General features: G+C 37.8%; 1 protein-coding gene across 2 annotated transcripts; it reads right to left on the bottom strand.

Moving 5' to 3' along the window:
- Window positions 1-1,591: 1,591 nt before the first annotated feature.
- On the bottom strand, window positions 1,592-24,459 carry LOC117372786 (calcium-independent phospholipase A2-gamma-like). 2 transcript variants are annotated; one of them, XM_033968644.2, is made up of 10 exons: window positions 24,296-24,459; window positions 22,746-24,000; window positions 22,214-22,363; window positions 20,599-20,750; window positions 20,419-20,513; window positions 19,678-19,849; window positions 19,280-19,337; window positions 18,583-18,777; window positions 5,967-6,162; window positions 1,592-3,654 (listed from the first exon to the last, which is right to left on the bottom strand). In XM_033968644.2, exons 2-10 carry the CDS (start codon window positions 23,934-23,936, stop codon window positions 3,380-3,382), a joined length of 2,484 nt encoding a protein of 827 aa, XP_033824535.1. In that variant the 5' UTR covers window positions 23,937-24,000; window positions 24,296-24,459; the 3' UTR covers window positions 1,592-3,379. The 2 variants fall into 2 exon arrangements, with proteins under 2 accessions (XP_033824535.1, XP_055078488.1); XM_055222513.1 differs by having other exon boundaries at window positions 22,746-23,820.
- Window positions 24,460-24,826: the final 367 nt, after the last annotated feature.

Below are 24,826 nucleotides of genomic sequence, written 5' to 3'. Positions count from 1 at the left end.
AACAAAACAAAAAACAGCTTTTTGTCCAGTTTTTTTTTTTTTACTATGGATCATACCTGGATGACTGAGGGATTACACAGACATCTTTTTGCTCATTGTGTCACTAATCCTACCAGAAAACTATAATTTTCAAATCCTGAAACCAGATATTTTACAACTTTTTAAAATGAGTACACAAGCTTATACTTTATGTACTGAGGAATCAAGCATCAGATGAAATACTTCAGTTAAATCAGCAGAATATTCACAGCAAACTGAATTCAAGTTATTTTCTTGCGTGATTAAAAATGAAAAATAAAATCTAAAAATGATTGAGAGCAACAACAAACACATATAAAAAATGGAACAGCAACGAAAGGCATAAGAAACAAGTGGTGCTTGACAAAAAGGCAGATAGATATTTTATACATCTGTTTTATGATCCAATAAAATTCTACAGGAACAAGGCTATACGCCCAATGACTACAAATAAGCTACACCTTACGTTGCCTATAAAATATACCATTCCTGTTCTGGATTTAGAAAACAAACAGTCCATCTCTAATGCAGCTATTTGCTCGATGTAAACATATCAATGGGCACTTTATGATCTACTGAAATCTAATAGGTATCCTCCCTGTGCATTAATGCTAATAGCTCATATCTTTGCCCCATCGCACAAACTGACAGTCTGGAGTGTCCTGTGCTTTCTTAAGCTCTTGTGGTGAGGTTACGCGTGTAAGCAGTCAGTGCAGAGCTGTGTCCCGGGCTACTGCTGATGCTGGAGGGCACTGGGATCCATCATGGACCCTGACAGTGACCCAGGTGTCCCAGCACGGCACTGCCAAGTCATCTCATCTGGTTGTACGAGATTGGCACTTAAGGTTTGAAATTAGCTAGTGTATGGCAAATGGAGCCTTGCCTGGAGGTGTAGTAATGTTGATGTAGAGTGATATTGTAGCGATGGCTTCATTAGATTAGGTCAAAAATGGAAGTAGCAAAGTATAGTTAAATAGGACAGGTTCAAGGTAGATATAAAAAGTACTATTTATACAATTTAGTGCTATCACGATACACAAATTTCAAACTATTTTAAGGAAAAGGCTTCATACTAGACTTTGACACTACAATACAATTATATATATTTTTTTATATTATTTAATTTCAACAAAAAATGATAGTTGTTTACATTAATATGTGGCCTTATCTGACATCCAGCAGATCATTATAACTACTGAGGAAAGGTCAAAATCTGCATTACATTTGTGTTGTTTTTTTTTGTTTTTTTTTCCATACTTTTACCGGGTCTATGGTATATGGGTTTTGATTCTAGTTTTAGTATATTAATTAGTATCTGCATACATTTTTGCAACACTACAATGATTTAACTATTTCACACCAATACCCACTTCCCATTTCATTGGAATTGTAATTTCTCATAACTGAAATAAGTTGCTAACTGAGCAGTGAATGTGAGCTGCTATATCTCTCCGTTACAACAATTAGACATTTGTTTATTGAAGTAGCAAACTAATTAACAAATCTCTCCTCCACAGAATGGATGTGAACAACAATAGGCATGTATATCAAAATGAGGCGAGGAGATGCAGATGATATGACATGATGGGTTTTAATTAAATAGTTTTCAAAAGGCCATAGGAAAAACAGTGGAGCTCTTGGAACACACATTTATATTGACCTGGTTGGAGACATAAACATCTGCAGTGCAAAAAAACAAAACAAAACAAAACTAAAAGCATGCGCCTATTTGAACTATGGTAAATCAATAAGCAGCAATCTGTGAGTGAACCAGCCCTTCAGAGGAGTGCCGCTTGAATGGCACTTGGTCTATAGAAAATGAAAGAGTGGGCACCTCCAGGTACAATAGGGAGAAATAAAAGGCTTTTTCAGAGCCATGTATCAAAAGAGGAAGAGGGCACAGTGATCAAGAGCAGAAATGTAGTGGCCTGAGGGGAAAATACATAAGAATCAAATAATAATGGCAAATAAAAGGTTTAAAATGTCTGTGAACTCAAATACTTTGTTGTCATTTAAAACAGCATATTACAACCACATATCGAAACTTCAGGACAGTGATTCCCAATCTTTTGATCAGAGACTTGTCGGGCCCTCCATCCAGGAGGATAAAAATTATCCCTACATGTATTTAGAGTGGTTTTAGTTCATATAAATTTTTAATCGTAAATATGGGCTTTTACCATTTCTTTTACACAAAAAACATTTGATGACCTGGCCCTCTGACCAGACAAAGCTCTGGTGATTCCCTAGAATCTCTGGTATCCCCCAGGTTAAAAAAATGTGCATGGTTCAATTCAAACCAAATTTAGTCCATGTTAGAGACAGCCATTTTGACAAGGGATAATAAGTGAGTTTACTTCCAGGATCTCAGCATCAACTCGACCCACACCATGAACCATCATGTCATGATGGTGAACAGCCCTGGGCACGTGTGAACGATGGTCATGCGTGAATCAGTCCCAAGCATGGATGAACAAATATGGCATTGTTGATGACCTAAACATATACAAAATCAATATGTGAGTCAATGCTAGTTAGGAGCAAGGTGATTTGCTGTGGTGACGATGGAAAGGAATTGATATCATGACATATTGAATGTGAACCATTTCAATTGTTTGTTGTTTTTTTTTGCTTTGAACTGAACAAATAACATATAAACACAGATGTGAGACTGTTATCAAACTTGTGCATTTAAATAAAATACAGTGTTAAATAATAATCAAACAATAAATTAACAATTGATGCCTGATAACACAATAGATCAATATAGCTGCAGAGTTAAAAAGTGCAGTCCTCAGAGCTAAAATCTCCCAGAGGGTAGTGCATACATTACCTTGATTAGACCATTAACAAATATAAGAACAGTTATCAGTCTATGGCAGCTCTAGTAAAACAGCAACATCTGCCTTATGGTCTATTAATTCAAAATACTGGCTGTCACAATGTCATATACATATTTTTTCTGAAATATTTATACATAAAGTCAAAATGTTCAATAAAAATCTGTGTAGTGTAGTTTGCAATTGTGTGGTTACCTTCATAGCAGCAAACACGAAGTCCAATCATAACAAAATAAATTGCTATGATGAATTTATCATCATTGTCTTCAACATAACTGTGACGTGACTAACCAAACAAGATTATGAGAAAGGTCTTGTTAGCTTAGTTTAGGCTGACGATCACAATTTGCATCCCAATTTAAACTAAAAAGAATTTACAGTGTGAAAAAGATGACTACAGCTTAGTTATTCCTTGCCCTATTTTAAAATTCTACATCAGATAAAGCAGTTCTACTTTGACAAAACATTACTTCTCAAAGTCAAAAATATCGTCATGAATAAATATGAGGTATAGTTGTGATTTAGGCTTTGGACGAATAGGGAAACCCATTGAACATGTCTGCCCTGAGTTTGGCCCACTCTGACACCCTTTGCATGGAGCTCTTCTCTTGGCCGAGGATGCGAGCGACCTTTTGAAGTTTATCCTCGTTCCTTTCGAGGTAACGCATACACTCTATCTGTAGCAAGTTGAACTTCTCCTGCCTGTTCTCATCCATGGAGATCTCTTCACTGAGGTAGGGGTTGAATCTAAAGTAGGTGTCTGGAGGCAAGAAGGCATCCAGCATGGCGTGGACTTCTGAAAGACCAAAGCGTGAGAGCAGAAGAAAGGTTAGATCAAATTTGAACTAAAAACAAGCTTGACATTTAGCAAGAACAAAATTATAAACACATACTTTGGTCTGTAATTATCCCAACATGTACAAACATTTGAAGATTATGCTAGAGTAAGAGTAATGGAGCGTGAAAAGTCAAAACTTGTCACACAATGCAGTGACAGAAGTAGACGTCAGACAAAGTGCTTGGGGCTCAAGTGAGAAGTTACACCCTGTGAAAATGTGTTTCATGGAGGTTTTAGCTCCTTACTCCCTGCAGCGCAAACATCAGCAACATTGATTTATATAAATAGGCTCCAGGTGATGCTAAAACATGCAGTGAGGAACTAAAAGATGTGTAGCCCCCAAGAAAACACATTTAAAGCTGACTAGATGACTATCAATGTCTAGTTGCAAATCAGTTTGTTTGAAAATCCTGTAGCCTGTTCCAATATTTTGGTTTTGATGTAATGTCAAGATATCAAGGTTGCAATGTGGAAATTCTTAATTATAGGCCAGCAGTTCTCATGGACACACAGCTATAAATGTTGAGGATTAAGCTGAATATTAGGAATGAGTATACTAATGTATATTTGATGGACAGCTCCTGTTGTTTTAATGTTGTTAAGGTGAAGTCATGTTTTGATAATATGGACATAAAGAGAGAAGAGATGGGAAACAAATGGGTAGGGGGATGTTGAGGTTACAGAAATGTGAAGAACTAGGGGAAAGACCAAAAATGAGTTTCATGCAAAGGTGAACTTTGACAAAATTTTGGCTCTGCATTTTGACCAATCAACTGAGGTAACCTGTCAGAAGCAGTTGACCGATCTCCACATCTTTAGTTAGGCTTGGACAGATCTACCTAGATGGAGGATTTAGGCTATAGCAAACGCACAGGGAGGGCATGCAAGCTCCACAAAGAGTGCTAGCAAACAGTGAAAAAGAGAACAGGAAGAGGAATAAGCAGTTTTACAGCATATTTGGAGCTCAACTTGAGAGTTGCATAAAAAACTGTTTAAATTTCCCCACACAACCATTTTAACATTGAACAACTGTTATATGCAAGCACACTTAAAGTAACCTACAGCATCAGTAATACCTGAATTGCATCTATATGTCATCAGCCAAACAAGACTCCTCATAAAAAGGGGGAAAAACTATTGACAATACAGTTTAACTATACCATATATCAAAACTATATAAAATCCAAATTGAAAAATGTCTAGACAGTGCAACTTTTGGTGGACCATGTGGATTGGTGGAGGAAACGTGAGCACAAGATGAGAAGATGACTACACAGACCCATTTTTGCACAAAACTTATATTAATATACTTATTTCAATGCCACAACAAATGCTACAACAAATGCTTTCTGATATAGACCTTAAACAAAATCAATGCAACAGTGAAGCAAGGGAAACGTTTGAAGGGAGTAAATCTGTTATAGATACACTTTGCTAATCTGCTATTACAAAATAACAAAGCCGTTGGAGAGCTGGGAGGGATTAATCCTAAATACAAGAGGAGCAACATCTAGGTCAGACTCCACACCCCACAGCAGCAGTGCAAACGGTAACAGCAAGGGGCTTGCGCCAAATTTAGGCCCAGCAGAAGTCCCTGTGTCCAGGTGATAAGGAGATGGAAGACAGGGCCACTATATAGAGGCACAATGGGAGGCATTAGATTATAGTGGACATGCAGTGAAGTTATTTTTACAAGAAAATACAAATGATAAAAAGTTCAAAGCAATTGCAATTGACTTTTAAGAGCTTTTAACCATTTTATTTCCCTTATTTACACACTCAAATGAATTTAGAGGGATTCATGCATGTCTGAGTAAGTCTTTATTCTCCTGCATTCAAGACGTCATTGCCCCAAATAGTCCTGTTTTTACCCTGCTGCTCTATAGGGGAAAAGGTAATATGGTGAAAGGATTGAGCAGCATTTTGGCACAAATGAAATAAAATTCCATTGCCCAGTACCGTGAACTGTAGCTATCGATAGGCATAGAATGGTTCTGCAGCATGGCACACTGATGACGTTCACTGTGACACACCAGAAAGGGGCAGATAGATATCAGCTCTGCAGTTTTCAACTGGAAGTGAGACTCGTTTCTTTTATCAAGTCATTTAGATCACTTTTGCTAATCAAAATGTCCAAGATATAAAATAATGATCCATGTACCATATATTATAACCATTTAGCAGACAAAAGCATAATATGTCTAATATTTTTATTGCATTAAGGAAAAAAAAAATTTCCCCAGTCATTAGTTCTTGATGCCATGTCTCACCCTCAGTGTCAGTAGCGCTGCTGATAACATTGGTGAGCTTAGTTCTCAGGCTGGTATAGGTGACGTTGTTCTTGTTGGGATTCTCGAAACGTCCCGTCCCGAGTGAGACCACACACTCGAGGGGCGTGTCCGGCCACAAACACTTGGACTCATGCACCGCCAGAGCAGTGGGGTTGTTAATGAGCAGACCACCGTCCTGCACAGAAAACACAACAAGAACCATGTTAGAGACTCAATTAGCTCAATGCTTTTTTTTGCATTTGCAAGTGCTACCATCCTTTCACAATACCCTTTATAACAAAAAAACTATTAAGGTCATAATTCATGCACAAAAATGTCTTAAAATCATATTAATAACTAGAAATAAGGGGTTTAATAAAAGAACAGTATTAGTAAATCTCTAATTAACAGACGGAGAATAAATACAAATGAACCTCAAATGAACCATTTACAAGTAAGCTAATTAGCAGCTAATTATAAATGTACCGTAAAATAAAGTGTGACTGACAAAATTTTAAAAAGCATGGTGAGTTAAACTGTTCTGTTAATTCTATCCCATCATGGTTTGAGTGAAACCGTCTTTGATATGAACAACTGCTTAGAAGTGCTTTTTCTTTGGGTCTATAGTCGTCCCGAGGTGCAGAGAGTGTAACTGGAGAGACTGGAGGGGACTGTTGAATAGGCATGAGGCAGAGGGGCCGCAGGCTGAGAGCTGGCATCAGGATCAAACACAGGGGCCTCTCTCATTAAAGAGGCCAGGTTTAGGGGAGGGGGTCCATGGAGGGGCCCCAAATGTCTAGGGATTCACTCAGAGCCTGTTTATGAGACATTTGAGCATGTCGTATTGAAGGATTGTGTCTGCTTTACAATCATAATAAAACAAGGAAGCATGGATATTTGCACGCTGAGCTCAGAGACTACAGAAGAAATTTAGATGACTTACTATTTAAACTACAGTTTAAGTCTGTTGTATGTAAAGATGCCAAAGTTTTTTTGGGAGATGTGAATGGATAGAATTAATAATGAATGTTTGAGGTGTGAATGTTTCTCAAGATGTCAAGTACAGTAAGGTTTAAAGCTTTTGTTTTGTTGATTCATATTACAAACAGATGGGATAAGATATACTTATTTTCAGTCATTTAATAATATGTAATGTAAGATGTAATAATATTTGTTATTACTGTATTAATAGGGGTGAGTGATGTCTATTCAAGTCAAGCTCAGTCCAGTCTGGCTAATGCTTATGTCATAGGGAGTATTATATATCTGGTGATGTAGGCCAAGATAACAAGGATTGAGCATGTGTGGAGCTGGCACAGGAGACATTTCTAGAGCAGAGATCACAACTTTGATTTTATCACGATCCATGCTGTTAGTATCTTTTGATCTTCCATAAGGGGACAACTAAAGCCACCTGCTTTTCTGAGAGGTCACACTTCACTGTGATTGGTTAAAACCACCTGTCCCTGAGAGCATGATGGAGGCTGACCAAAATGAGAAGTGAGTTGGGAAAAGCATTTGTGTTTGAGCTGTATTAAAAAGAAAAGCACTGAATGGCAACATAATAATTTCATCATAATAGCATATCAACTCAGGACTAGACATTATGGCAGTTAAAAATGGATCTTATCCTAACTATATATTTAATATGATCACAATGAAAAGACTAAATAGATTAAGCATGAGATGCCCAAGATATTTGGACATAATGCATACAAAAAGTATTCATAAAAGTATTCTGAGGTCATACAAGAGTTGATAAATGTAGGTACTCTTGAAGATGATGGTGGGGTGTGATCAAAGATTGGTATTTACTGTGGAAACATCATTGAAACAGAAGATTACAAAATATGGTTGCATAGGAAGAAGCTTGATGACATTACAAGGCAACAACTACACCTCATCTTTTTAGTCCTCGCCAGGTGTATCACAGTAAAGCATGATTCTACACCTTCTTTGTGAACATTTGAGAAAAATGCAGTGTAATGGGGTCACCTACAAAAGTAGGCACCTTGTAATCGTCAGGGGAGCAAGACAAAGAAACTGCAACATCAATTCAACAACCATGAGAAGACAATGACAAAGGGATATGGAATCAGATGGCATGACTGGTAACTGGAGACTTGTATCTGGTCATTACAAAGTCAAATAACCCAGGCGTTTGAGACATAATAAATAAATAATCCAACATTGATTTAATAGAATAATCTGTAATGATAATGTGTTGCATGAATCATTCATTCAACTCATTTTGACTGATGAGTTCTACAGAGATGGTATCCTCAGAGGACATGGGGAGAAAGAAGTCGCACAATTCACAGTTTAATTCTGCCCCAGACTGGAGGGAAGTGCTGAGGTGGCCATTTGTCCAAATCATGCCATTATACAGAGGCACAGACTCTGCCCAAGCACAAAATGAATCCCCGGCCAAATGTTGGTAATGGACAAACTGCTAATAGGGACCAAGTTGTACCCGTTAACTTATCATCCTGCAGAAAAAGTGTTCAATTGTCCAGACTCTGTGGCAATTATGGCAACAATCTGGGCCTAGTTATGAGCGCTGTGTGGATAGCTGCGGGCAAGTTTGTGCTGCACAGAGCTGCCCAGTGCACAAATAGTTGAGTCATGTAAGGAAGAGGCTCTGGTAGAGGTTGCAGTTATTTCCTATTAGGAAAAAAGGTTATTTCTTATGTAAGGACATATAAAGCATTTTATTTATTTTTATATATATATATATATATATATATATATATATATATATATATATATATATATATATATATATATATATATATATTTTATATATTCATTTGAATGTCACTGAAAGTCTTTGTGCCACTGAAAGTCTTTGTGTGTGGCATTCACGGTGTTAGCTTTATGTTTGAATTATTTAGGGTTTAATTTGCATTCGCCATCTTTTCCACAGTTCTCGAGCAAAAAAAGACTCCCAGAGACCGAGGATAAACTGGAGCGTGGGGATGTTTTTGGCAGAGGCTGGGGTGGCAGTGATGCTAGTGTCTTTAAAGTTTCAGCAACATCCACACTTGGCCCAGTGCCACTTTCACTCACAATGAAATGCAGAGGCCAGAGCTTATTTGGATGTGGCGGTAGAGACAGAGCAACAGGAACAAGATGGAAATAACGGGTGTAAAACTAATCAGGCTGAAGCCGTCTGTCAAACAAGCAGCACGACGCCAGGCAAAGGTCACTTAGATTTGCAGGGATTTGAGTTTTAATGCTACGCCAACTTACTGGCTCTGCTGTGTAAAAGAGGCCATATGATAAACAGAAGATAACAAATAAACCGATATATTATTACACCACCACCTCAGGAGGATGGTCTGCAGGAGGTGGTTATTTCATTTTGCCAAATATAAACCACTAGACACTCTACAAGAAATAATAATTTAAGCAATAGCTTTTCATCAAATGCATGGTAAATGGTCACATTTTTATATAGCACTTTTTCACCTTCGAGACAAACAAATTGCAAGAAACTCATCAATTCACACATATTTATACACAAGTGCACACTGGGGGCAAGGCAGATTAAGTGTTTTGCCCAAGGACACAACAGTATTTACCTGATGGAGCTCGGATTAAACTGTCAACATGCCACCCCATAAATTAACTGGGTTGTCAAAAAATAGGGTTGTCAAAAAAAGGTCCCTAGAAACTAATAGATTCTGAAAGGAGTAACATGCTGAAATGCAGAAAAAAAATACAAAAGTAGGTTAAACCTTTCCTTAATAGTTAGATATAGAACAATGAATTATTCCTAATTATTATAAATTATTCTTATTTTGTGATAAAATAATTTGTAATGTGTGATTTTCTGTTTCTATCAGGAGACATAATCTATAGTCTAACAAGACATATTTGAAAAGACTGTTCTTTGTAAAATGCTGAATAGTTGCACTAATTGTGCAGCTAGTCTTCTCTCCTGAGGATTAAGCCTGTTCTAGTCTCGCCTTTACCCTTCAGGGTCTATTGGCTGAATCACAGACTACAGTACACTTTCCTGTGGCTAGAACAAAACATATTTTCATCTAATTAGAGCCTTTACACTTCTGGGAGTAAATTCCATTTCATCAAACAGCCAATTAAACCACAATACTGCAACTGCATCTAAAATAAACTGCTCAAATGATAAATGACAAAAAACAAGTTTAAAATGCAGTGTTGGTCCCTCTGATGTCATTAACTTTAAAGCTTTATCTATATTTTTGCTGTGTTTAGGGGGGTGTTGATTTGAATAAGAAAGAGCTACTATCGCCAGGATCACTAAAAGTCATTTCACGCGCCAGTGTATGTCAGCTCCTATTAGCAAGGACAGCAAACTTCATCATCTTCATTCAGCTCATGCCCCTGGCTACTCTCTCCAATATGGATGCTAACTCAAGTCTGAAATGATCATAGCTCCAATGTAGTTCTATATAAAGTGTCATTCACATATTTAGCATTAGCAGTTTATCTTTAGCATCATTGACTGTGGGGCTATGGCAGTGATAAGCTGTTATTTATCTTATTCGCTTACCAATGAGGCTCACATTTCTAATGATTACCGGTAGTTGGGCAAACATGGTAAAAGTCATAAAGTCTGATTATTGCTGTCACAATAATTCAATATTTGTGGATCAATATTTAAAGATGCACATCATAAATTATCGTTAACGTTCAGAGGAAATTTCAGTCTCTTTCCAAGACAAAGCAACCATCCTCCTGGCCTGTTTGAGCTTTTAAACAGAAGGCTACCCTCTCTGCCTCATCAATATCTTTCATTCTTTCTCATTCTATCAATGCTGGATTCCTTGCCATGAGAAACATGTGTGTCATATAATGTAAAAATGTCTACCATGCATATGTTTTATAACAATATCCTCCAGGCAGGACTGTAGCAACTCATGCAGAATGTCTCACTGAAACAAAATGTGTCAACTGTAAATATATTTTTTAATGCATTTTGGGGATAGAATATTTCAAACAGATATCATTAAATGTTAGTTAGTTACCTTGAGTATATAAATCTACTTTTTGCAGACCTTGGGCTGCTCAATTCTTGAAACCACCATCTGCTGTGCCTGAAGTAAACTGTGTATGATCCCAAATAGGAGAGAACTGAGATACAGGGGCGTATCATGGCTTAGTTTATGAGCTTTAAACCAAATATCAATAGTGTTTTAAAGAAGATGATTTATTGTTTTTTCATTAATGTCTTAATATCTGCAGAATATAACGGAAGCTTAGATCATGATTGTTCAATAGAGCCCCACACTGGAGAGGATTGTGTGAAAAAATAAAATAGCACAACACAGTTAAGTATTACAACACAAAACAAGACATCTGTAAATCACTGCTCTCATATGACAGATACGATAACTTAAGTCTAAGTCTAGATTTTCTACTGTTCCAGATGAATCTACAAAGTATACTACCGGTATTATTTTTCTTTAAAAGATTATTTTGGCGGAGGGTGTGGAAGTGACTGAAACAGATATTAAAAAAAAAGTTGATTTGGCCCATCATTGATAAGGACATTGTTGCCCATTTTTGAGTGAGTCTCATACATCACTCAGCAGCAGGTCAAAGCTTGTGTTAATAATTCCATTTATTTGGGGAGTAATCTTTATTATAGGTAGGTAAAGCCATTTCTCACGTTGGATTTTGAATTATTTATACTGTATCCAAATAACTAACCAAATTGATCAATTAACTGTAAAATTGTTGCAATGCTAGTTCACAAATTTGACAAAAAAATAATCTGCGTACAGCGATATTCTATGTTTATAGCCTCCAACACTTGGCATCTAGGGATTCGATGGCCAAAATAAACAATAACAGGGGAAAGGGATAAATTGATAAATTGTTATTCATCATTACACGAGCTGTGGGGCTGGTGAATAATAATTCAATCCATTTTAAACATTTTACCCCAAGTCCCTATCTCAGTAATACATTGAACAAATAAGGCCACTCCATCCTATCCTGTATCGAGAGACAGATGTACTGCATCCCTGGTATTATCTGTACAATGAATTATGTTCTGGACTCTTCTTATGTTATGAAATCCTTGAAAATTTTTCACAAACTCATTCTGTTCATTATGCACCAAGTGGGGAATGTGTGGATCTAATCTTTTAGCAAGAACTTTACAGAATATATTTTTGTATCAACCCCCATGAGGCTGATGGGTCTGTATGAAGAACTATCAGTAAGTTTTTGTTTTTTTGTTGGGTTTTAAAATAAGGATTATTGTGGCTAGCCTTAAAGTTGGAGGCAAGATACCTTTATTTAATGACTCAATGAACATATTTAGAAGTGTGGTTACTAATTAATTATAAAAGGTTTTATAAAACTCTATAGGCAGGCCATCGGGGCTTGGAGCCTTAGAATTTACTATTTTTTTTCTCTTAGTTTTTTTTGCTTTTAGAACTTGTAAAGCTCATAATTTCTCCTCAGATATATGTTTTAAATGTTTCCCCACCAATAATGTTTAGACTGTGCAATGAGGATAAGGATAAAAAAAAAAATGTCACAAAATTTTGGCCATGGTCCTAACAAAGACAACCCCGATTCAGAGTGAGAGACAGCATATTGCCTTGAGTAATAATGAATCTACTTTGAAGATCCTGAATAGTCTTAGTAATGGTAATTTTTAAACCTGTTCATTAGTTGCTTCAATTTTGATAACTTATTGAGTCCCCAGATATTCCATCATGTAATACCTATGTCAGACAAGTTTGAGCTTTCTATAGTCTGAAGTGTAGTAAGAGCCACATTGAGTGTGACCAAAAATAAATAAACACAACTGGTAAAATATGCTAAAATAGAATCAGACATACAAATTATATGTATGTAAAAAGTAAAAGTAAATGAAATTCAAGCAATATGCACCCATTTTATTGTCCACATTAAGTCTACTGAAGTTGCCTGTGCTTCATGGTCATGTAGAACAAGTCAGTCAGTCCTCAGCCTCCTCTGGTGTAGAGATTATTTTCCAGTTTAAAGACCATAAATACCAAGTGCCTTTAAGGTAACTAGCAATTATTAGCAAATATGTTTCCAGTTATTAAACCTAGTGGGATGACAGCAACCAGTGGGCCTACAGGCCCTTACTATCAGCAACAGCACACAGGTTATGTGATCAAGGTTAAAGGTCATCACGGCAAGTTTTCACCATTACAACGACCAGTTTTCTTCACTTTATACAGCCCCAAAGGTCACATTGAAGTTCAGGTTGTCAATACCGGTAGGACCCATCTGTGTGACTGCAGCCTTAGCCTCAGGGTAGGTAGCAAATGAAGATCTACAGCGCACAGTTGTTTGTTCCCACACATTTTATGAATACATGACCACAAGTGCTCAGCCGGTATTGAGTCAATGAATCACTCCAGCTGGTCGACTAGTGAAAATTACACTCTGACAATTCAATCTAGCGTTATAAATGGATTCAAATTCCCGGGTATATATTTACTCAGTCTGCATTCCTTTAAGCTACATGTAAATATTTGACAAAAGCATAATATGGCTGTCTATCATAAATGGAGGGCCAATTTAAAGCTAATTTCCTTTTTTGCGTGAGGAATAAGTGACAAGATGCCCACATGCATATCAATACGGCATGATTTATTCAGAGGCGATTCAGAGAGCCCACTGCAGTGAGGAGCCTGCTAATTTGGTGTGTGCGCTTGGGGTAGACAAGGAGGTTAAGGGAGAGGCAGAAAGTCAGGCTCTTAAACAGTGCTCGGTCAGTATGTGGACAGACCTAATACCAAACGAGTGTCGCCACAGACCAATCAAAATAGAGCGAGCAGATGGAGAAGATAGCCATGGTAACAACGTGAGCCTGTAGTTGAGTGATTAGGCTCCAGGGACTAAAAAACAGTGTGTGTGTGAGGAAAGGGGCAGCCAGGGCTAAAGAGACTATACTACTTCCTCCATCAGTCCCAAGGCCTAGCTCCTATGGTTAAGCTCAAGAGGAGCCAGGGAAAAGAGGAAGCTGCTAAAAGCTAAGGTTGAGTCAACCTGCCCTTTTCATAAAAATCCATAAAGAGCAATTACACAAAGTGGAGAAATAATATGAAGTCCAACATTTGCGATTTTGATATTAAATTAACAAAAGGTTACAGATTTCTAAGGTAAATCTCCTTTTTATAAGTTTGACTGGCCTTGTTCCAATCAAACACTAGAAAAGAGACCTACTGTGTATGTGTCTTATCTACATAATTGTTTGCTAGGAAACAACAGATTTGCTAGAGCTGTGTAACTAATCCAATTTGAATTCAATTGAGATACAGTTGTTTGAAATTGTTAATGATCACCTCATGTTCAGATTTTGGATTTCAGACACATTTGACTATTTTTTGTGTTAAATGGCAAAAATTCACAGTTTTGAGTCCTGTTTATGCTCATGAAATTCAGACTGAAAGTTCTAGGTTTTGTTTTTAATAAGAAGAAAATTTTGACATCAAATATCTCAAAAAATTGAGATACTTGATGCCAGTGAAATATTCTGAGCAGCCAACAATAAGTGACAAGAGCAAATATGACACAGGACAGCAGTGTCTTCTAACCCCAAGGGTATGCATATAAAGATAAAATGTTAAATCTATATCATATTGAATTGGTGTCAAGAATAAATCCCCAAAATGTTGTCTCAGCTCACTCTGTAGCTCACTCTCTGCTGCCCCATGTGAGTAATAAAGGATGAGCAGCCAAAATGAACTAATCAATCCAAAAACAAACAGCTTACTAGGAATCTTTTGGGATCAGTGGTTAGAGCATAAATATTGGCTCAAGGCCTCTTAAACCTTCCATTATTGCTTATAACAAAGAGGCTATACGCTTTCACATGCATTTAAGTTATCTGCATTTGACTACTGAAGTAACCGTAAGGATGCTCTAAAAATCTATATAGGATAAACATTACTTGGTCACACATCATTTATCTTTATTTCAGTGAATTCAAATGAACAGTGTCCATATTGAGCCATTTGAATCTATGGTCTGTCTGAGGTGATAGGGCCCTCAGACCTCACATGGGGGAAGACAGATAGATGGATCTTGTGTCTTGTATCAAACATTGGCAGAGACAGTTACAAAGCATTCCCCCATTCCTCACAATCGTATTAGGAGATGCCATAGCAACCAGACCAAAAACCTGGGCCTCCTTGTTTCTCCAAGTCCTGGCATCCACTTTTCCACATTTTTGACCTGTGAAGTCATCAGATGTGACAAATGACTGGGATAGACAGATTTGTAAGAAAGCAGAGTTAATATTTAAAGGAAAATTTAAGCAGTCAGAGACCAAAAAATCTATTTAGCCTATATACATTTTCTGCAACTCACAGTCCTATCATATTTTTATCTCTAGCTCAATTGACAAATTTCTCATCTAGTCCAACAAATAATAACATCAGAACACAATCTTGAATTTCTGTTTGAAAATTGTGGCATTTGCTCAGAGCATGGTGCTCCAGCATTCTAGCATTCTAGCGATACAAAAGCTCGATTGTCTGAAACTTGAATTAAGTGGAAAATCCAATGGGCGTGAGTGCAAAAAAGAGTAAAATGACTCTCTCGGGGAAATCCTGACATCACACAAACAGCATGCTATACTTGCAACCTGTGAAGTGCTGCGACAGCCCAGTAAATAATGTCATCGGGCTGGGTGGCATTTGAGCTAGCAGCAGGACAGCCACATAAAAGAGTCACTATCAAAAAGGGTATCTGGCATCAAACAATACTGTCAGATTTCTATTGTATTCTGACTATGCAAATATTTGAACATCTTTTGGCTTGTCATGTCCTGTTGGAATAAAGGGCAGAATACAGGATGACAGGTAGGTGAAGTACATAAAGCTATGTCATACTTTTATGGCAAGGCAACTGAGCACTTCAAAATTCAACTATTATTGTGTGGTGATGTTAAATCTATTTGTCTATCAAAGGAGGATCTTTGATGGAACAGTGGTGAACTGGAAACAGGTGAAGCATATAGAAGTGAAAACCAGTCAATGTGACAAAATCCAACAACAAACTATTGATAAAGAGACTAACAATGCAAGTTTTTAAATTACAACTAAAAAGATTAAAAAATATATATATAATACAGTCCAACTAAAGTTGCCCCCACAAAAGCATGGGCAATTTTTTTATTTTTGCTATGTCTCTACAGCTTTTAAATGGCATTTAAATCACACTTCTGTCGCATTACTGCATTAAACACATATAACACAACTAATGCCATCTCCTACTGTCACAGTATGAGCCTTCTTACTGCTAGCTACCGCACACAGCAAGGCATAGCACTTCCATAACGAGTCTGTCTTGTGTTTTTATAATGAGGCAGATGTAGCAGCAGTTTACAGGTTAATTTATTAATCTTGGGGTTGGATAAGACAGTGAGCTGCAGATATCTGGCCCTCCACAGGTGGAGTTTCATCAGCCAGTCTGTTTCATTCTGTCCCCTGCTCTTCTCTCTCACCTACACATCTAAAACTGCTCCCAATTAGGAAAGCGCATGCAAGTCGACACAGGATAGTTCCTTTGATGCAAACGCATGCTCAGTGATGTGTGCAGTGTTTTGGAGACAGCTGAGCAGTGAATGTCAAAAGTAAGAGCTACTGACAAAAATGTCAATGACAAAAGAGAACTCTCAGCTATAATGAGTCAGAGTTGGTTCTTCATTTCATTTCATCATTTATTGCTCATCTGACAGCCATTTTGGAAACTCAAAACTCAAAATTATGATTTCAAATTGTGCAGACCATGCTACAAATGGACGTGTAATCTTTCTTATCTACACTGACAAAGGCCAAAGCACTACAGACCAGAGACGCATTTTCATTGAACTGTATCACAGATTGGTTAAGATTAAGAATCAAATATAGTCATTTCTTCTTTCTAGTCATTACGCAGGCACTGCATTATTCTTATGGAGCTCAACAGAGACCGCCTGCTCCGGTTCCGGAAGTAAGTTTTCCATTCATTTTTCCCATAGACTTTTCGAATAATTCAAATAAGACTTTAAAGCCATCACGGAGGCTAACCAGCTATGTGATAACTAATATCCATAATGTGGTCGTTTTTAGCCCAAAAAACAAAGTTAAAATGCAAGATTCAGCAAAATTATTTAATAACTTTGTGGTCTGTTACGTTTAAGAAACAGATTTTAAATAAAATTATAGGTTTTGTGGTCATTAGTTACCACAAAAATTAATGAGAAATTTTGCTCTGGAAACAGGGGGTGGGCGATTACCGTTGAGATCCATTATCTTACTTATGGCTTACCTAGGAGTGTCTTAGAGGATTTTTACAATCTTGAGAAGCAAAGAATAATACTGGATTATATTGACAAGTATTATTCTGATCCAACCTGGGTTTTCAGGGTTTGCAGACCATACCATTAACTCCCTGCAGAGCTCTTAGAAAAGTGCTGTGATCAGTAAAATGATAGGAGACTGGACTAGCAGCCTGCTGGCTAATGCGTAACTGTTTAGTGGAGATGCATTCCAAAGTGCCTCATCAACATTGAGCCTCACTCAATCTCAGAATAAAACTGTCTGAAAATGAACACCGACAGGAAGGAAGTGCAGTTTGTTCTGTTTGCTGTGCAGAACTTTGCTCATTAAGTCCACAAAATCTTTCAAACCTCCAGTAAAGACTTGCTAGATCTACTCTGCTAGAGCTACTTTTATTATTGCGCTAGGAAGGTACACACATCTTGATTAAACAAAGATCACTTTCAGTCAAAATTCTCTGCTTAACCATGTGAAACAAATGTAAGCGGAACACTGTTCATACAGTGTTTTTTTCATGTTTCTCCCCGTGTCTGGATGGGTTTCCTCCGGGTACTACGGTTTCCCCCATCAACCAAAACATGAACGCCCTTCGGGACAACTGTTGTTGTGATTTTGGGCGTTACAAAAATAAATTAATTGAATTGAATACAATATTTAATAACCGCCAAAAAATGTAAGTGCCACAAATGTTTAGCAATAACTGACTCAAACTAGCACTGAAATATATGATCCTATTGTCAAGTTTATGATCTTTGTGACATCATATTTCTTATGCTTAGGAATGTATTTTTCAAATGTTTAAGACAAATATTTACTTTATTATTTAAAAGGATCACACTTTGTAGTTACCTTTGTGAGCTTTTAATCATGTTACAACAGTATTGCCTTATCTTTACCTTTCTCAAAGTTGCATTTCAATTGATTCATGTCTGTCTGAGTAATCATTCATGTTTCTGCATTTGAGGATTGAGTGCAGTCTTAGTTTTTCCCTATCCCCTATCTCTGCAAATTTCTCTGTACTTACTTGCGATTATTAAATCAGACCATAGATCCTATATGTAGGGTTAAAAATGTCACATATCCACTTAAATCAAAATAAAAGTAAGTAAAGTTGCTATGATGAAAGAGGTGGGGCATTCAGTTTTGAAGTCAATGGACTAATTTCTACTAATAAATCAATATTGCAGTTTACAAATAACAAAATGTAAAATCATGATCTACATGTTTTTGTTTGATAATTAACACCCCCCAGCAGGTCTTTCTTGAGTAAAGTGTGTCAGCCCAGTCTTATTTACCAGTGTAACTAGACTGACCTGATGGAGGTCCTGGCCCAGAGTAAACTCCTGGAAATAGCCCGGCGCAGCTGATGTAGCGCGGATGGCCTGCCACAGCCGGTGATGGCAGCCTCCCAGGTAATGAGAGCGCACCCCGGGCAACAGGTTGTAGTTCCTGAACACATATGCCTTCAGAGGAGTGCCCCTGTTCACAATGGTGCTCACAGCTGCCACCTACAGACAATGTAAAATATGTTAACAACTTCAGACTGTATCACATAAAACAAGTTTGGAGAACGTGGAATCTTGGTGGTAACTTGCAAAACAATTCAGGGATGGTCCGATATGAATTTTTTTCAGCCAATACCAATATCTGATATGATCCTTGCTGTTTTGGTTGATAACTGCTACTTGCAAATATAGATTATTTTTTACAATAGACCATTCAATGCCTAACCTCCGTATTTTACTTTTTTGCGATACACTTAGTCATGCTAGGGCAAAATTCTACATTTCCCATATTTGCTTTGCATTTCAGACATCAGATACAGGCATGGTGTCTGTTTATTTACATCAATGTATCAATAACACTCCTCTCTGATTTCACAGAAAGGCAGAGCACTGACTAAGATGAATAACTGAAGCATTAGATGTGACGTTCCTGTAAATGAGCTGAATCTCCAGACCCAGACACAGCACGGGGGAGCAGTGAGTCAGCCCATCTCTGAACACTCACCTTGGGGCACTGGGGGTTTCTCGCCGTCTCCACCAGGATGTTAGAGCCCATTTTCTCTCTGTGGAGGCCAAATGAATGTCATGTCATTTTCGCTTTTGTGCTTTCACTTTGAACATTTAACCTTTTGTATATTAGTAATAGAAGATAGAAGCTATAATTATTAAGTAGTGCGCACACCATCTGGAATATAAAAAAAAAAAAAAACATACTCTATAAAATTGTTAGGGCATTTGAAGTGAAAATTGACAATGAACACATTATCAATTTCACCCTGGGAGTTGTAAGCCTACCATTTTATACTGATATAAGATAAAAACAAAATCAACAGTATTGTTTAGTTCTTAACTGGTAGAGCAGAAAAATAAACAAATAGCACATCACTTGTCAGTCAAACTTACTTGAGCAGGTTTTCCCAGGCCTCGCTGTCATAAAAAGCGTGGCTCCACCCCATCTTCACTGTGCCAACTATAACATTCTGCTTGAAAATGTCTGTGCCCAGCTTTCGATAAAGATCATCACACTCACTAAGAGGTATTTGGAAAATACCTAATAAAAATCCAAGAACAGCACCTGCAGAAAAAGTACATAACATTTTACATAGTAAAACATAAAAATCTATAGAGGTAATTTTGTGCTGATTAGTGTATTACCATTTTAAGTAAAGTTTAAGAAAAAGTAACACTGCCATCTTGTGGTGGTTCAAACTATATCAATACATTTAAAACTTCATTATTAATATGAATTATGTGGTTTAGAAATGGCAATGACATAGCAGAAAGAACACAGCTGCTTTGGAAAATTGTTGGAGAATAGAGAAATTACCATCGATGACAAGTGGGTCATTGTATAACCATACAATATTATATATTATATATTTTTAGATTGTGCATCGTCACTGATCAAATAAATAAATTTAAAGGACATTATACTTATAAAAAGAAAATACATCATGTGCCAGGTTTGAGCAAAAATGCTAATTTCCAGGCTTTTCACCTGAGCTCCCTGGACAGGTTATTGTTAAAGTTTAAGAAACATTTGTACTGGTTGAGAAATTCAATGTGGCATTAAGAAAATCATCCACATTAATAGATATTATGCAACACAATAAAAACAGTATGAAATGCAGAGAAACAACATACCTGTACTGACACCACAAATATAGTCAAAGAGTTTGTGTATGGGTTTGCCAGTTAGAGCTTCCAGTTTAAACAAAGTCTGAAGGGCAACTAATCCTCTGAAATAAAATAATCCAAGCTTTTGTCAGAATAGCAGCAAATAATAACCATCAAACAAAACACATTTAGAAACTGAACCCGTACCTTAAACCTCCTCCATCGATAGACAGGATCCTTATTCCGCGGCCTTTAACAGCTTTATGGTACCCCACCAGAGCCAGGGCTTCTCGAACAGCAGAGCGGAGGCCTGGGTCATTGGCCTGTTTCAGTCGGAGCAGACATGGAATCACCTTCTCCTGGAATAAAACACACATATATGGATGACTGATAAACATTTTTAATAGTTGCATATTGCACATACATTCATTAGATTTACTGTTTCTGCACATTATTATTATTATTATTATTATTATTTTTTTTTTTTTTAAACAACAGTCTCTAGATGTTGTGTGGCTGTCTTGGCTGACACGACTCTGTAAAATCATGTGGCGGTCCGGGACATAACCTCTGGATTAGCAGACCGGAGTGGTGGTCCCTCTGTTTAAGAAGGGAGACCGGAGGATGTGTTCCAACTACAAGGTCTATTCCAGGGTACTAGAGAGGAGAATCCGATTGAGGAGATCTGGTTCGGGTACCACAGGACCTCATCTCTGCTGTTTGCAGATGTCTTATGTTGTTGTCCCGATGACTTCATCTAACCAGGACCTGCAACATGTACTGCGGTGGTGTAAAGTGGCTGGAATGAGAATCAGCGTTTCCGAATTCCAGGCCATGGCTCTGGACCAGAAAAAGGTGGCTTGTCCTCTGTGGAGGTTTCAGGTAACTCGGGGTCTTGCTTACAAGTGATGTCACTCTACATTCCTACCCTCGCACATGATCATGGGTTTTGAGTAATGACCAAAAGGACCAGATTGTAGATGCATACAGTTGAAATGAGTTTCCTCCACAGAGTGGCCGGGCACTCCCTTAGAGACAGAGTGAGGAGCACACAGGAGGACCTCGGAGTAGAGATGCGGTTCCTCCACATGGAGAGGCTCGGGCATCTGATCCGGATGCCTCCTGGACGCCTCTCTGGGGAGGTGTTTCAGGCATGTCTCATTGGGAGGAGGCCCCTGAAAAGCCCAGGACACACTGGAGGGACTATATCTCTTGGCTGACCTGGGAACGCCTTGGGTCCCACCGAAGGAGCTGGAGAAAGTGTCTGGGGTGAGGAACGTCTGAGAGTCCCTGCTTAGACTGGTGCCCCCACAACCCACCCCCGGATAAGTGGAAGAATATGGATGGATGGAAAAAGATGTATGTGAGGAAAATATTGTATCTGTATCATAGAAACAGTGCTGATGGTGTTTCATAACATGAACCACATATGTGAGTATGTGGCCTTTGTTTAAAATAGAAGCACATTCACTAAGGCTTTCTTACCACCTCAGATAAGGCAGAAACATAAATAAATGGTATGCAGACACCAGACAGTATATACTGTGGTGGCTGACTTTGAAACTGAACAGACAACAGTGACTGTGGCCTTTAGCTGCATTGCTGAAGGACGTGACATTTGACTAACAAAGAAAAAAACAATCCTATGGAGGAACATTAAAATCTGATTTACTGAATATTCTGATACTGTTTGTGATAATAAACCTTGCTGCTGTAATTTGTTTTTGAAGCTAACATATTATGTATAGTAGGTACATTCCTGACAAAGCCACTAAAAATGCATACTTTGGAAAAAAATTGCATGCGATATTGGAAAGTTCACCTTGACTGCAACCCCACGGGTTTCTGGAAATTCAAGGAGGTGGTAGCTGAGGTCTTCCACTCTACTGATATACACCCTCACATCTGAAGCTCTTTGGAGGGCCTGCACCAGGGCCCGGGTTCGATTATCAACACTCACCCTGGCTATGATCTGGAATTCAAGAAAAAAAATGATGAAACATTTTGTTAAAGACTGGTGACATCTAGAAAGTGCCAAATAATTAAGATTCTGACCACACATAAAAGGTTATGTCTAAAAAAATGTGTTCAGTTTCATCAAAATGATTAATGGTGGAAACAAAACTCAGTATTTACAATCCATAAATGCTTACAGTGCTCCAAGCTATGTGTTCCTGTAAGTTTAAAGGCAGGCTATTTTAAAATCTAGATTCCTAGAAGGCAATAGTATTACATGCATAGAGTAACAGGAGTTCTGATGAGAGCGTGGACAGCAGCATGCTTCATAAAATAGACACTGTTTATGGAATACAGTTAACAGTTAGCAACATTAGAACAAAATATACACCACAAACCTTTTCTCTTTGGAGCAGAAGTCTCTTGGTTTTCTCCTCTGCTGCTTTATGTTCTTTACTTATTGTAGCATCAACCTGTTTAGCTCCTGTCACATCAGGGGTCTTCTCTTCTACAGGGCTTTTAGATTCTGATGTCCTAAACCTCGGGACCAAGGGGGCTATGTAGCTGCCAACAAAGGCCTGCACAGAGGGCGCAGAGTGGGCCAAATACTGTCCTATGCTCTTTTTGGGTGGAGTTGATTGTACTGCAGCAGTCACATCTGTTTTATCAATAACTGAAATGGCATTATCATTTCTGTTACCATTAGTATTATGTTTTTTGTCTTCGGTTTTAGTCTTACTGCCAAAGTATGAGTTGATGTGATGAGCCAAGTAGTTGTATGTTTCATCCAGGCTGACTGAAAATGTACTTGGATGGAAAAGTGGGGTCGACTGACTATCAGTTGAGTTTTTGTTTCGAATATCGCTTGTAGATTTTGTTTCCTCTGTTTTTTTAACAGAATAATTTTTGCCAGTGGTGACAACACATTTTAATCTTGTGAGCTCTTTGGGTTCTTGCACTATCTTACTATTGGCAACATGCATACAGTTGGAAGATCGCGTAGGATTTGTGTTTTTCTCAGATGTATCAACAGGTGCAGTGGTGGCAGATGACTTTATTACAGGTTTAACACTGCTCTCTCCAGCTGTATGAGAAACTTCTTTCGGACAGCCCACTTGAGCTTCTTTACTTTGCTCAACTTTTAGAACAGAGTCCACAATTGCTGTAGTGTTCTTACCCATTTTGGCAGTTTTTGACTTTAGTCTAGCAATTTTAGAGAGTAGTTCTGTGTGGCTCCCACTGACAGCTTTAGAAACAGTACCTAGAGTGTTCTTGACTCTTGACATGTTGAAACCAGTGAACCAGCGAGAAGTAGAAGTATTAAAATGCAGAGTACTGGTGTGAAGTAGTCTCTGTTTAGTCTGTGTAGCTCTTAAAATCCATTCTTTTCGAGTCTTGATCCTTGAGTGATGGTAGAGTCGTCTTTGGCTGAGAGAGTCAAATTTGTTGCTCCCAGGCTGTTCCACATATATCCTGTAGTGAGAGGTATCAGATAGAGACGACAGTTCAGACCTGTAGGCATGAAGATGCCTCAAAACAAAACCTCTACTTAATTTCACCCAAATGTGTGGTGCCAGCCTACGACTCATTCTTTCAAAAGGTGGTGTTGTTTATCCCATCCAAACCATTATTAGGCTGACCGATTAACCAAACCTGATGATAAAAAAAATAGACACAAACTGAATAATGAACAGGATGAATTGAAAAACAGAATGTAAAAACATTAATGAAAAGCCAGCGATAAAAGCGCAAACGTAAAGTGTCTGAATATGAAGTCCGTAGTTAATACACTATGATGACCTATGTAAACAGTTGTCTTTAAAGTTTCATACCCTTTTTCTGCCAAAGCCTACTGTATTTACCTTGTTTCACGCTAGCTCCACTAGCAACGAGAAGCTAAATATTAACGCTAGCACTCTTAGGAGAACAAGAATAGAAGAAAAAATACCTTGTGTTAAACTTGCGCCCTCTCAAAAGTAGAAACTAATCCCTCGGTGTACTTGTAGTTTCGCTCGAATACATTTGTGATGGCAAAAGTAATGTCGCTCGACGTGTGTTGATTCTAATGGGGACGCCTGTCAACCGGGCGCTCTGTCCAAAACATGTGGGCGTGGCTTGTTACGATGACGGTACTTCCGATATTTCGTTCTGCAAAACTTGTTTTTCAAATTCTGACCAGTGTCATATTCCGTATTTCCTTAGGATTAGCGTGGAAAAAAGGACGTGAAAGATCATTTTAAAATGTAAAAAAAACCAAAACTTTATGTATTTATCTATTTTAAAATTCTCTAATCTTTGTAGGGTAATTACAAAAAAAAGTTTTTATTTTCTAGATATCATGTGTCCACCACAGTGGACATCGGAACGCCATACATTTGAAACTGACCTTTGATGGCAATCAATTAGTGCCAAAGATAATATCAAAAAGTCAACATAAAAATGTGTTTAACATCCACATAACTGTCAATTATAACTTTTG

Source organism: Periophthalmus magnuspinnatus, chromosome 6, assembly GCF_009829125.3.
Source record: "Periophthalmus magnuspinnatus isolate fPerMag1 chromosome 6, fPerMag1.2.pri, whole genome shotgun sequence".
Lineage (NCBI taxonomy): Eukaryota > Metazoa > Chordata > Actinopteri > Gobiiformes > Gobiidae > Periophthalmus > Periophthalmus magnuspinnatus.
The sequence above is the reverse complement of the archived record's forward strand: the minus strand, read 5'-3'. Positions and strand labels throughout refer to the sequence as shown.